General features: G+C 39.8%; 1 protein-coding gene across 1 annotated transcript; it reads left to right on the forward strand.

Moving 5' to 3' along the window:
• The first annotated feature begins 8,549 nt into the window (after positions 1 to 8,549).
• Positions 8,550 to 10,936, forward strand: LOC147636453 (calmodulin-6-like). The gene is made up of 2 exons (XM_086801886.1): positions 8,550 to 8,727; positions 10,359 to 10,936. Exons 1-2 carry the CDS (start codon positions 8,646 to 8,648, stop codon positions 10,730 to 10,732), a joined length of 456 nt encoding a protein of 151 aa, XP_086658012.1. The 5' UTR covers positions 8,550 to 8,645; the 3' UTR covers positions 10,733 to 10,936.
• Positions 10,937 to 15,087: the final 4,151 nt, after the last annotated feature.

A 15,087-nucleotide genomic window follows, 5' to 3' on the forward strand; every position in this document is an offset into this window, starting at 1 on the left:
TCAATGAGGAAAAAAGCATTGGTCTCTATGATCCAAGTGCAAGTCTTTTCCTTGATTTGACTATGGGACTTACAGGTTCGGTCAGATCAGTTCAGTTAGTTAAGGCTCTTGACTACGTTAGAGTAAAAATATTGTGGAGGAATCGCCCGTGCTTTCCAGGCGAGGGAAGTTTTTTTCGGGTTCGGTTTTGGAAGAACCGAGGGATTAGTCTCTTGTCCGGATATACGTGGGCGAGGCCCCGAGTGAGGGACCCTACTCCACGCAAGAAGTGCTACTTTCGTTGCTAGCACCCTTGAATTCGTTGCATGGTGGGGACAGGGATCTTTCATTGGTGAAGATGAATTTGTAGAGTTGCTTGAGTATGTCACTCCATTGTAAATAAAAGGAGGATAGAAAGATGTTTGGAGTATGCTAAAGAGCCAAGAACATTACATCAAAGGGTCTTGAAGCGGTTCTAGATCTCAAAAATAGATTCAGATATCCATTTATACATAGTGTGTTGTTCCAGAGGCTGTTGAGTGAGCAGCATCAACCACATGTATTTAAAATGTCTACTAATAATTCTGGAAGTGGTAGATGATGCAACGTGCCAACATTAATGTACTAATGTTTTTTATGTCACTTTTTTTATCGCTTGTTGTCAAAAAATGGTCCTTTTTGTTATGAGCCTCGAATTAGGTGCACTTTGGTCGCAATGTGAGAGGTGCTCTTGAGACATGATTATTTCTTGGATTTATGTGCCATTAAAGGTAAGAAAAAAAATATAGCTTGGACTTTCAAGCTCAAAGGTTTTAGCTCGGTAATTAGGGTCTCCCCAAATGAGCCTCAAATTAGGTGCACTTTGTGATCGCTGGAATATAGCATCTTTCAAGCTCCCTTGTTTTATTTGATGTTTTGTTATTTATCCCTGAGTGATGGGTGGTGTCATTTTTTGGATTAAATGCTATTTTTTTAAAACTAGAATGCATGTTTGTGCTGGCATGTGCAATGTTTGGAAAGTGTAGATATTATGTTCTATCTGGAGGTTTTTTGGAGAGTTTCGCGTGACTTTTCCCTTTGCTCAGAAAAACTTGCTCGGGAAATATTTTTCCGCACTTATAGATCTTGCTCAATCATCTGTCCCCCCAATAGAAAAACCAAGTTCTCTGTAATGTTTGGAACATGAAGTACTTAAGGAGCCACACCACCCATGTCTTCCAAAATTCTCCTCGACCACCATGGAATGCTTCATAAGAAGAAAATCATGACTTCCTTGGTAAAAGAAAGTGCCACTGTAGATTTCTTTTTTTAATGATCTAGGAGGTAGCTCTAGACCTAAGTAAAAGATAATAACCAAAAATTGACTTTCCTACTATCACAATCTCTTGCCTAATCCTAATCACAAACTATTGATAACCCATTTTAGGGTTAACAAGAGTTGCCACTATGATTCATCATTAAATAGCAAAGACACAGACACCAAAAGCATGTATCATTAATCTATGAAGTAGCCATGTCCAAATCTACAACTTGGATGGGCTCCTAAAAATGGTCCGATGGAATATTTATGGCGATTTTTGTCGATCAACTGTTGTACCTATCCACACCAATACATCTCCTAGAAAAGACCTAGCATGAGGTGATATACCACATGTAGCAAGATAGACCTGGTTTGCTACCACTACTTTGTTGGCAAGAGAGAGCCTAATCATACATAGAAGCGTCTTTTGAATGCTCAAGAGGGGCCAAGCTGCTCAAAGGTGATGTTGATCCCAACCTGACATCCAAGATAACGTAATGGGGTACCCCTCAAAATCCATTGGAAGGACTCAGTTGTGGATGCTAAGAAAGGGTAGAGGATGAGCTAACCCAAAATCCAAACTTGTGCCAGTTGATCTATGCACTAGAGGCCCATAGGAAAAAGAGTAGGCTGATGTGTCATTTACAAACTCAGAATCAAGTAGCCCCTCTTGAGACCTGATAGATAGCTTGAGGCCATGTAGTCGAGTCTCCTATGATGCTAAAAAATTTCTCACCACCTCCACCACAAAAAGGAAGCGGAAGGGTGTAAAGGGATGTCCACATGGCATACTAAACAAGAAAGTGGGAATCTGTGGAAGAGGCCCAAAGCACCCTAACTTAGTACTTGGCTATGAGAGACTAAGTAGAAGGCGGAGACATCTTGGATCTACGCAGTGAAAACCCATCATACACATAGTCCCCTTGAGAAAGCCCCAAAATCCATTAAAATCATGGCCAAGTCGTGATCACCAAACTTGCTTTGAGAAGGCCAACTATAAGGTCTTAAGACACACTTTCATTGTGGGGTTCTAGCCCACTGGAGCCAAATGGAGCTCCATTGCATAGATATATACCCTCAAGAAGTAGGAGGAGGGAGAAACAATGCAAGATTTCATTGGTAGAACCAAGTATCTCTATATAAGATGTAACCCTCGCAACAAGAGACTAGATGACTTATCGCTCATCAATCGATTTATGATCGATCTCAAGGTCAAGAGGCATCATGACCATCTCTATAGGTCTAGACACTGCATCTTTGTGATTGATGAGTGCTATGACAAGGCAATAGACCTAGTAGAGAATCTCTAAGACAAGGATGTAGAAGTCATCCCCACCTGAGACACATTATCCAAAGCCTCAATGGCTAAGGGTACTACCCCACCAATACTAGTTAGAGTACTAGTCAAGCACATGAGCATGGATGAGTTGGTAGAAAATTTGCTAAACCATTTAGTCTAGTAGTAGTGGGCAGGGGGGATAGCCACAAGGATAACCTCAAGGCCCAGCCCAGCACACCTGAAGCAAAACACCCACGAAGAGATATGGCTTGCTCTGCAAGTTTTCACTAGAATCATACAAATATAGATATGGCTTGCTCTGCAAGTTTTCACTAGATATGGCTTGCTCTGCAAGTTTTCACTAGAATCATACAGATATAGAGTGTCTAATGCTAAGGCTTGGACATCAACAATTTTGTGCTCATCACTACCAGCACCACGAGAACCATGAAATAGCTCATTATTTAGTACTAAAGGGGAACCTGGCACCACAACATATGCTCTCGACACCAAAGAAACCACTAGCCCCATCGCCCATACCAAATTCTTCTTAACCAATGCATAATCCATTATAAGAACCCCTAGTATAGACCACCACCAATGCCATACCCACCTTTGATATTTCAGCCAACCGGTTCCTCCTAGAACTGCACTAGTATAATAGTACTCTTGATGATATTGCCAGTAGACTCAGAGAGCCTAGAATAGGAGAGCTATGAGTCATATGAGTAATATTATTGTTGAGCCTTTCGGCCACTCAATGGGACTCTTCTCACATGCCTTGAGGAGCCTAAACTCCAACCCGAACCCAATATGCCATGGGAAACATGCAATGCATTAGTGAGGTAACTCTCACTTACCTCTGTATTGTTTGCTTGAATCGGGGACTCCTCATGGTAGCTACGTCAATGGAAGTACACCGGAGTAGCTCAACAAAGCCGCCACCACCATGCCTCAAGTTTAGCCACTGCTCTCTCACACTCCCTCCCTCGCACACACACTCACACTCCCTCCCTCGCACACACTCACACAAGCATTGAAGGCAAGAGATAGGCAAGGTTTGAGAGAAGAATAGAGCACTATCTTCATTTGAGAGCATACAAGAGTGCATACAAGAATGAGCACTATCTTCACTTGGGAGCATACAAGAGTGCATACAAGAATGAGGATTTTGAGTTACAATTTGACCTTTATACTTGGCTCATAGTTTTCACACTTGGTCGACCAATGTTAAAAATGAGGTCCTAGTGCATCCAAGACTACCTACACTAGTGCAAACACCTTGTCCTAGAGTAACTCTAACCTTATTATCCCATGGCGCACCTTTTATATAGAAGTAGCGATTGCACATGTAAAATAATCCATTATAAGATTCTCTAGTGCCTAGGCCAATGAATGTCAAAATATGTGGTGGCCAATCGTGGACAACACTTAACATGCCCCCCTTCCTAATGCAGATTCTGTCCTCAGAAGATATCATTGAAGAAGATTTGAGGTCACAAGAGGAAAGTAATGCAAGGCTTGGGACGATTTGCGTGGCAACAATAATATCAAGTAAGATGTTCTTTGAGCAATAAGTAGAAGTTAACAAGGAAATAACTGAATAAGCAATTACGAAATCAAGGATAAGACTGGTTAAGCTTCCCAAAGATGTTACAAAGATGAAGATTAATGTGAATCTAACTTAGAAATAGGTACAAGTCAACAATTCATGAGTTGAGTTCAAAAAATATGCCACAGTCTCAAACATAATGATGTACATACAAACCATCTAAAGCTATATGTTAGCTCTGGAAGTAAATCTGCATGTGATTAGAAGATTACTTACAGAACAAAAGTGTTTTTTTTGCTTCTTTTTGAAATGAAGAATGATAAGCCACCACCCCATGGAGACCAAAGCAATGGCCCAGTGACTCCTGCCAAGGATATCAAGAACTGCTAAGAGCCTTACGATGATGGTTTGTTAGTGAAGCAGACACAAGGTTAGACCCTATGAGAAGTCAAGGCATTAGTCTTATGGTACCATTTCTAGCTTTCCAAAGACCTACTTGGATTCCGCACGTCGATGGCTAGCTTCTTAGTCATGTTTTTGGTTTTGTTTTGTTTTTCTTTTTTTTTAAAAAATTGTGCTTTTTTATAATTTAGCAACCATCTTAGAGAGTTAAAATATAGCTAAAGATGGTTTGATAAACATAAAATAGAGGACTTGGCATACTTTATCTTTAGATACAAAATCGTAAGACTAGGATGATTTAAAAGAAAAGATCTTAGCATTGATATTCATCTTGGAAGCTATTAAGAGAAAAGTAAACCAGTTAAGTGTAATGCAAGTATGCTCTCCAAGGGAACAATTGAAGCTTAGAATTGCAAAATAGAGCTGAATGAAAGACTATGCAGCTACTTGTCTCAAGAATGAAGATTTTTGTGTAAGTTTCTGCGTTTGTAGAAGACTTTGTTGTTGCATCATGATAAACCTGTAAAAATCCTTAAGAAAAACTCTGCACATGTTGATTAGCCAAGACTATGAAGTACATTGATTAGTGCTCTCTTCTCTTACTTTTTTTTTGTTTTTTACTTTTTTTTGGGGGTATTTTTATGATTATGAAAGAAATAGATAATGTTTACGCTGTGTATAAAGTATTAATGCTATACATGTTGGGCTAATACCAGTGTTTATGATACTAGATTTTCCAACAAGCTCCCTCTCGATGTGAACATGCTGAAATGTCTGGGAGTGTGTGGTGTATTAGAGGATTTAAAGAAAGATGAGACTATCCCTTGAGTCACCACCTCAAGTTTTTCCTTTACTCACTTGATGAAACCATCCTTGCCAAATGCTATGTTGAGAAGGCCTAGGTGATGGTACACATGTGAGTGCTTGAGAAGTGCTTACATCCAATTGAAGAGGTGGCAATGCGCTTTCATAAGAGTGTATTGGCATGTCTATTTCTTGTTGAGGGGGTGTTGCACTAAAGAGTTGGAGTTCAGTAGCATGAGTAGATGCTTTGATGGGTGAAGAAGCCTCTTGGCGAGGAGGTGTATGGATTTTTGATGTTGAACCATGGTTTGACTCCCCCCTTCTTGAGCTATGTTGAACCCTCAAAATCTTTTAGGTAGCCAAGTTTGGAGAGGTGGGGATGTTATAAATACATCCATACGTTCCTTGCCCTTGTCTACTCTCAGTGAAGCAATTGCTACTGGTAGTGGAGTTTTCACAGTCTTTATTTGGATAGGTTTTCTCTTCTAAGTGTGATTTGGACATTGGGGTACATTGGTCATGGTCATTGATAAAGAAACCTTGATGTACTTGGGCTGGGGTAAGATGGTAGTTTGTTTTTGTTTAGGGATCCAAATCCAAGAATTTCCTTTATAATAGCCTTGTGCTTGTAAAAGCTCTTTTTGGATGCATTGAGGAGTAGTTTGTAGCCTTGCTCTCCTCCATTTGTTGTTGTTGTTTCTTCTACTTCTTGTAAGCTTTGATTTTGGTGGAGAGGATGTTGGATAAATGTAATCCCAACTCCTTAGTCCAATTTAATATGTGGTTGTTAGGCTAGTGGTCAGTGGTTGGTGTGTAAAGCCTACAAATGGTGGTGCATGTTGTTCATGCAACTCATGCAACTAAAAATAGGGTAGAGAAGTCTCTAAATAAGGTACAAGTCGTGATCAAGTGATTATGTAAGTTTGGTTCATGTCTAATCATAATTAGTGTCTTCTTGTGTTAATCTCATATCAATTTTCTGCATATACCAATTTTTGCCTCTCATATTCATGATGTTTTGTACAATCTTTGATCCACCTTGAGTATGTTTTGATCAATCTTCATAGCTTAGTTATCATATCCAACATTTGGTATCAGAGCTTGACCCAATTAGGTTTAGTTTATTAGCAAAAACCCTAATCAATTTCTTAATCACCATAGCTAGTTTTTCTCTGTTTGAACCACATGCTGTAGATTGCTTCCGTGCTTGCACCTGAGGTGATGAAACCTTAATATTATGATATAGCCTTCTTGCCTTGGTCCCACGCATGCTTCAATTCGAAGCTCACACACCAATTTCGACGTAGCTCAGCGAATTTGTCATCGCCATCAGCGCAGGTTGGTTTCTGTTCATTGCAACAATTCGCCGTGGTCTCTTCAAATTGGGCCAATTTCTCTGAGGTGAATCAAGTCCATCAAGTGAAGATTCAGCATACAAAATTTGGAAGCATATGGTCCACTGTAACAGCTGTACGCATCGTTTTTTCAGTCGTCGGTTTTCTGCAATTTTTGCTCCAACAACATGGTGATACCTATTTTGATTTATATTGATGATATTTTTATTATTTGGACTTAAATCATCTATATGAGCAAGATTTCAAAATAAAGTATCATATTATATCATCATGAGTTCCAAATTTTCCGACAAATTCAACGGAATTGGGTTTCATACCTGGCAAATCAAGGTGAAGGGCTACCTCATGAAGAAGAAACTGTGGAGTACGGTCAAGCCACTTACTGAAGATGAAGCAGGTATTTCTGTTGCAGTTACAAGAGCTACAACGGCTGAGCACTTGTTGGTATTATCATTACTGCTTTAGAAGATGATTTTATTCATTATATTGATGATGTTGAGTCAGCTATGGAAGCTTGGGAATTACTAGAACGTACTTTTGGTGCAAAGGCAAAGCATTCCAAGATCAGTTTGAAGATGCAACTCCTTGATCTAACCATGGAGAGTAATGAAAATTTGGAAGCTTTGATTAACAGGTTGAAGAGCTTAATGACACAATTGGTTTATGTTAAATCTCCTGTTCCTGAAGAAGATGCTATTGCTATCCTACTTAAAAGCTTACCTTTAAGCTTTAGATAAATTTTGATGGTACTTAAAGAGAAGGAGATAGTCCCTTCTTTGGAAAGTATCATAAATTCTTTGCAGGAAGAAGACAAGAAGATTACAAAGGATGTGATAGATCCTTATGCATATACTGTTACTACGACATCGGCAAAGAAGAAGTACATAAATGTATGAGAGAGATAAGCACATAACTCGATAGTGATTGCATTTGATAGTAGTGAGTGGTGCAAGTACAATGTGATAAGTACACCCAATAATATGAAATAAGAGGGTGTTCACATGCTAGGAGTAAAAACCTTCTAGTGAGGAGAAAAGTGCCCCAACTTCTAAGTATGTTCACACACACCATTGCCCATATGGTATGTCTACACACCAATCCTATCCGTAAACTCATACAAGAGTCGAAGTGTGGTTCCCTCCATGTCTGCAATGCATAGAACATTGTAAATGGGCCTAATCACCTTCACAAGCGCTTTAGCTTCAACCCACCAAGTGTCTCGCATAACTATGCACACAGATTGCATGGCCTTGGGTTGCTCAATATCCTCCCAGACAACAATGCGGAATAGTCCTTGACAGACCCTCACAAGCCTTTCAACCACAGTGTGTGTGTGTGTGTGTGAGAGAGAGAGAGAGAGGTAGCAACATACCATTTTTAAGTTTTGGTAGGCTCACTTGATATAAGTCAATTTTAAGGACTTTATGTGTATACTTGCTTAAGACTAGTAATAGTAATTGTACCATTTTGGTAGGCTTACTTGACATAAGTTAATTTTAAGGACTCATAAATTAACTAATAGTAAACCGTACCATTTTTTAGTTTTGGTAGGCCTACTTGATATAAGTTAATTTTAAGGAATTTATGTGTATACTTGCTTAAGACTAGTAACTGAACCATTTTTTAGTTTTGGTAGGCCTACTTGATATAAGTTAATTTTAAGGACTTTCTGTGCATACTTGCTTAAGACTAATAATAGTAACTGAATCATTTTTTCAGTTTTGGTAGGCCTAGTGTGAACACTAGTGACGCTCGTCTTGCCCTCTACTTTTACTTGCATGTATGCTACTAAATCCACGGCACATAATTCAGCAAGGCTAAGGTAAAGGAGGTTGGAAATTTTTTAAAAAAGAGTTTGGGTGTAAAAGCGGCTAAGATCATCTTTCATACTCCGTCTCATTCTTTCTACGACTCCATTATTTATCCCCATCCGCTTCCCGAGTGTGTCTGTGCAGGGGGGAGGAGAGCTCGTTTATGAAGATGGTGGAGCAGCTGTCCGGCGATCAGATTGCTGAGTTCAAAGAGGCCTTCAGCCTTTTCGACAAGGATGGAGACGGTCTGTTTCAATAAAACCCTTCTTTTACTGTACATAGCCTCCAAGGCTAGTTAGGGTTTCAGGAGGTTTTATTGCTAGTCTGTGTTGTTGAATTGCCGTCCTCACAAGGTTTTTTTGCATTTTGCAGTCTCGCAGTGTACCGTCGCATGCGTAGATCCCTTAGATGTAGGGTTTAATCTACTAACATACTTGATTTTTTGAGCTTTGAAATGGGTGTTTTGCATCTGAGTTAGGGTTCGTCCCTGCGGTGCCCTCAGCTAGTTGTGATAGCTTCTCTTTTTGTATGATCCCACATGCGCATTTCTTGACGTCACAGCTCAGATTAGCAAAGATCTGCATATCCGGACACATAGAAGTTAATGGGCACTCATCCTGGAAAGGGCTATTATTGTTGGGTCTGCAAAGGGTGAATCTGCACCCTACAATTGCCAAGCTTTGTTTTCGCCCACATCAGCAGCTCAGGAATGCATTTCATGGTTGCAGTGCATGGAGTCCAAGCTCTTCTACGTGCCATAACTGCAGTCGACATCAACTCTGGTGTGAAAATTCCTTTTTGATAATATGGGCATCATCTCTGCTATAATAGCTGTAAAGGGCTGTTTTTCCCTTGGAAAAGAGCTCACAACTGCTGCTGCTGCTTGCCTGGAAAGGCTTCCGAATGGCCTTTCCTACTCCATGATTGACTCTAGCTACAGGTTCTAGCATTGTTGACAGTATAGGTATGCTTGCTAGGGATGGCATTGGGAGAAAGCTAGTCCGAGTTGATTTTTGAAACATACATGAAGGGACTAGGGTTTTTGACCTAGAGTGTTGTAATGAGGAACTCTCAACCAGCTTTAGCTTTCGAATAGGTAGTTCAATGGACCTTATTGGAGGGACTGGCTAGCTCATCACCCAGGCATAGCTCCATGCAGGAGAATCCCCTCGCCCGAGGCTTGTCCAAGGCCATGAATGAACTTCTCATCGCATACCACCAAGATTCACCATCCATCCAGGTGTAAGGCTTGAGCAACAAATCAAGTTGATTCAACTCCAACTGTCGAGGTACCCTCCTGCAGCTAGCTTTAGTCATGCTAGTCCAGTGGAATCAGGTGTAGTTAAACTCAATAGCTAGATAGGTGGTAAGGACAAGCAGAAAAGAATTTGTCGTTGCAAGAAAGGCGGGGGACTGATCAAAGAAGCCGAGAGCTAGCGTTTAGCAGGAACAGATACCATTAACAGTTCAGCAAGGCTATAGACACAGGATTAGACAGTGACTATAGTGGATCTGACGCTTCAGCCCTAGACACCATTATCTTTTGATAATGATTCATGATAAGTAATGAGGAGAGCCTGCCAATGGAATGGTTTTGGCATGCATTAAGTTGCCTTCGGAAGCCTAATCCCAGTAGTGCTATCTCCTCCGTAGCTTGGTGGCCGAGAAGAAATGCCTCTCAATGGAGGGGCTGAATGTTCTAGGATCACATTGAAACATGGCATCATAAAGGATGCACTTAGGTTTCTTCATATGTTAGGGGATGAGCTAGGAATAGTTGATCTGGCAGTTCTAAGGTTGGTAGCTTATGTACCTGTGTGTGGTAAACTTGAACATGTTTGGTTGGGACTTAATCGAGATCACTCGATTGATGCAGGCTGTATCACCACGAAAGAGCTAGGTACAGTTATGCGATCATTGGGTCAAAACCCCACTGAAGCAGAGTTGCAAGACATGATTAATGAGGTGGATGCAGATGGGAATGGAACCATCGATTTTCCCGAGTTTCTCAACCTCATGGCTCGCAAAATGAAGGATACAGACTCGGAGGAGGAGTTGAAAGAGGCTTTCCGTGTCTTTGACAAGGATCAAAATGGATTCATTTCGGCAGCAGAGCTCCGCCATGTCATGACGAACCTAGGAGAGAAGCTCAGTGACGATGAGGTCGATGAGATGATTCGAGAGGCGGATGTTGATGGTGACGGTCAAATCAATTATGAGGAGTTTGTGAAGATAATGATGGCTACGTAACGGCGGGCAGTTAAAAAATTCTAGCTCCTGTTTTTGTGTCAAATGACTCTACCAGATGGCACTTTATTTCAGTTTTCATGAGGTTTGACATAATCTTGTCTCTCTCTCAAGGGACGGAACATGAGCCTTTATGAGAAATTCATGAAGTGTATGGAGTCATTTATTGTGTGTTGTAATGGTAAAGTTGAATGATTCTCTTTCTTAGTAAACTGACTTCAATCGTGCATGTAAAGACACATATGCATGCAAGTATGTCAAGGAGATGCAAGATGTTCATGGAAGGTATGAAGAACTATCCATGAGAATAAGGGATGCATGAAATGTATAGGAGTGGCAAAGCAAAAGTCTCGCGGCTACTATGTGTCATACAAGAGGAAAAAGGAAGAATACAAAAGCAAGGAAGAGCTCAAAAAGCACAAGAGATACAATAGAAGACACAAAAGAAAGTGGCAAAAAGAGTAGGGGCATAAGCCAAGGAGGCATACACTTGCTTTGTGGCCAACCAAGATGATGGAGGTAGCCCAAGACACTACTATCTTAGCTTCTTGGACACTAAAGTACTAGGATGAGATGACTCTATTGGAAAAGATCATAAAGGTAATTATTGAAACTATGGGCATATAAAATAGTGGTATATCGATTGTGTATGGCACGTTGTTAATGACACCACCAATGAACACACTTGTGGTAAAGTTTAGAGATCCGCCTTGCATTGCTCAAAAAGAGTGACACAAAAAAAGCCATGACTTCCGTATATCAAGACCTCACATAGATGAATATTGAATGTAGAAGCAATATACCATGATGTCAGAGTTATTCTTGTAACATAAGAGAGAGGAGAGACCTCAACATGCCAAATAGGGAATACATGATTGTTAGAAGGTTGATGCACTTACCTTGCATTAACACATGTCATGGGGACTTGCCAACGAGCCACAAAATGCAGCTTCCATGTTAATGGTGTGCTAGGCCCCTTCATTGTTGTCTCTTTGTTGTCGAAATGAGAAGCTCTTTTATTAATGTGGTAGCTAGAGAGGATGCTCAACTCACATAGATGGATGCAAGAAGAATCTCTCTAACATATTTTCAATAAAGTTAGAAGATTTCACAACACAAGATATGTCTTTCTCTCCTACATGCAAGCTTTCATCCTAGCACAAGCATGCGTTGAACCAAACAAGCAAGAGACAAGAAACAAGACACAAGACACAAGATAGTAAAGAGCTCACAAGTCTGATTCAAAATGGGGAGATTGTTCTATTACTCTTTGCAAAATTGACTTATATACATGGAGCTCTTTTCACTCTATGCTTTGCCCACCAAGGCTTAAAAATAGGCCTTAGCTCACTAGATGTCTCCATCTAATGTTATAAATGAAGCCATGAAACTTCTCCATTTTTCCATTAATATGATGTACGGTTGCTTTGCGCTATGTAACGCCATCTTGCAATGATAAAGAGTGAACCACTCCGTAAGTTAACATGATTTTATTTGCCCGACCTACTTTAAGGCACCTTACCATCTTACTTGCGCAAATTGACACTTATTCTTTGTAAGACAATGTTGGAACATATAAAGTGGACTTACCATGTGCTTTATGTCAAAAGGGGGAAAGTCTAAGGACTTACTGCACATACTTGCTTAGAGGTTGGATCATTTTTAAGTTTGGCCAGCCTAGTGCGAAAACTAGTCATTTGTATATGTCATTTTTGACAATAAGCAATACAAAATCATTTCCTTGTAATTGTGTTTGTGGGAGGTTCTTGTAGAATTCTACCTTGGCAAGTAGTGGTTCTCTCCTCTTCCCTCTTCTTTCTTGATGCCATTGAATATTGTTTGCTTGATGGATGTATGCTAAATAGGTGTATGATTGTAGGTTTTCTTATTGCATTAGCTTCTTCTTCTTTCCTTGCCTTTTGTGAAAAAGATGGATCTCTTGTTGCCTCTATTAAGGTATAGAGAGCTCTCCCTTCACCCCATTGGAAAAGGAGCATTCCGGTGTGACAATAGAGTGAGGATGTGACGAACAAGCTAGTGTACCTATATAGGGAAGTTGTAGATTGTGGCTCTAAGGTAAGGCCCAATGACACATGCTTCAACAAGACTAAGGTAAGCTCTTGAATTGAATATATTTAGCACCTGGACTAACCTAGGAAGTTAGCTCCATTTATCCAGCCATTCCAAGATATTGGGTCACCCAATATTTCTTGGTGTTTATTAGGAGGTCACACTCCGAAAAACATATGGTTTTGGTGGATGTGTTTCTAAATTGCCTTTGACTCTTCTTTGAAGTTTACTTGCATTTTTTTCAACTATTGGTAGGGAAAACCCCTATTTCTTTGATGATTTACTTGAAATTAGATCCCAAGAGGCTTGGATTTCGTTGCTTTGATCCAAGGATTAGCTTAGCAATTGTAATTAGGGGTGAAATTCACTTTGAAAAACATGAGCATTGAGCAGGGTGAATTAGAGTGGGATAATCAATTTCATGTATTTTTCATGCATTGTTGGACATGTGAGCCTATAGATGTGAGTCAAGTTGTGAACTTGCAAACATGAACCCATAGATAAGAGCCTATATATGTGAACTTGTACACATGAGCTTGTAGACATGAACCTAGACACATGATCCTAGAGGCGTTGACTTGTAGACATGAGCCTAGCAATAACAAATTTTAAAAAAGAAATAGAAGCCGTCATGGTTCTCCGAGCTTCGAATTTATCAACTGGCGTTGTAAACAATGCATTAGGGGTAAGGAGCCAGTATCACGGACTACCTTGTGACAAAGGGATCCACACAAGAAGGGGTAAGGAGCCTGTGCCATGGACTAGCTTATCACTACAAAGAGATCGACAAAAGCATTCATAGAACATGTCCTCAGCCACCCCGCAAAGCGTGCTTGTAGCCTCAAGGCTAGATTGGTGGGGGAAAAGTGCCATTAGAAACCGCACACCCCAACCCCATAGGGTAAGAGATCCCGTACCCTGAAACAGAGGGTTTTGAGCGATCACCTCCTTGGGTTCCCCTGCCACATGAATACGCAAAGATATATTGAGGATGGCAATTGAAATGGGAAGGGGGGGTTGCAACCAACATAATACGTAGAGGCTCAGGTTGGGGAAAACCAAGCCAGTCCACTCAAGGATGACAACCAAATTTGATGAAACTGGAGATTCCATTCAATACCTAGAAAAGTTTGATCATTGCTAATTAACATTAATCAAAGCTAATCTAACTTTAAGCAAACTAATCAACTTCAAGGATAATAGTCGATAATCCATGCTAGACCTTAATCATTCATGCTATCATTTAATCATGTATGCTAAACCTTAATCACCCATGCATAAACCTTAATTCATGTCAAGTCTTAATGACATGCTTAATAGAGCTTAGCACTAATGATAAGAAGATATTTATGACATTAACCTACAATTAAATCTCTAATGATCATAGATTTGTTCTTGAACCCTCAACACAAGAAGCTTCTTCCCACTCTTGATAACGTGTGATTAAACCATAAAGAGAAAAGAAGAAAAGAAGCTTTCCCTACTCAAGGGAAGAGCCAATGGAATCATACGTCTACTATAAATTAATCATTAACACTTTAATCAACTTAGTGTCTTCACTATTCTACTATCAGAAGGCTTAAATAAGCATTATCTTCATCTCATGAGAAAGAGAAGAAGGCAAACTTTTCATGAAAGCTTGAATCTCCTAAGAGTGTAAATCATCAATTAAACCATCAATCTAAGTAGCTAATTGGACTCACAAAAATATTACTAAATACTTAAGTAAGCATTGCCTTTATTTCATGAAAAGAGAAGAAAGGCAAACTTTCTATTAAAGCAATCCACCATTAAATAGATTATTCCATTAAAATTGTATCATGACGGTTAATATTCCATTTTCTTCTGAAAAAAGAGTTCTAACAAGTAAATCTAAGGAAAGGGATGCATAAATATCTAAATAAAACACAAAAAGTGAAGAGGGATTAAGATTACCTTGGTACCTTAAACTTTTCACCAAGAATTTTAAAAGGAAAATGTTTATGAGTAAGACTAGTAGAGTAAGGGCCTTCACTAAAGTGTTCTTTACTCTTTCCCCTCTTCTCCTTGTATAGGGGAAGAGAGTTCCCCTTTTTAAGGAACTAGTTCCAGTTAGCAGAGGCTAGTAAAAAATGGACAAAAGAGACAAAAAAAGATTAGTTTTGGACACGGTTTGATTCTCTTTAGTGGCCTGTAAGGTCCTTCCTAAGTCATGTATGTGTCTCTTTTAATATAGATTTCAAGAAGGAAAGAGAGTGCACTTAGAGAAGAGTGAGACAATAAGGCTAGAAACATTAGGAAAGTAATAG

Source organism: Cibotium barometz, chromosome 8 (assembly GCF_041138505.1).
Source record: "Cibotium barometz isolate CiBa-2024 chromosome 8, ASM4113850v1, whole genome shotgun sequence".
Lineage (NCBI taxonomy): Eukaryota > Viridiplantae > Streptophyta > Polypodiopsida > Cyatheales > Cibotiaceae > Cibotium > Cibotium barometz.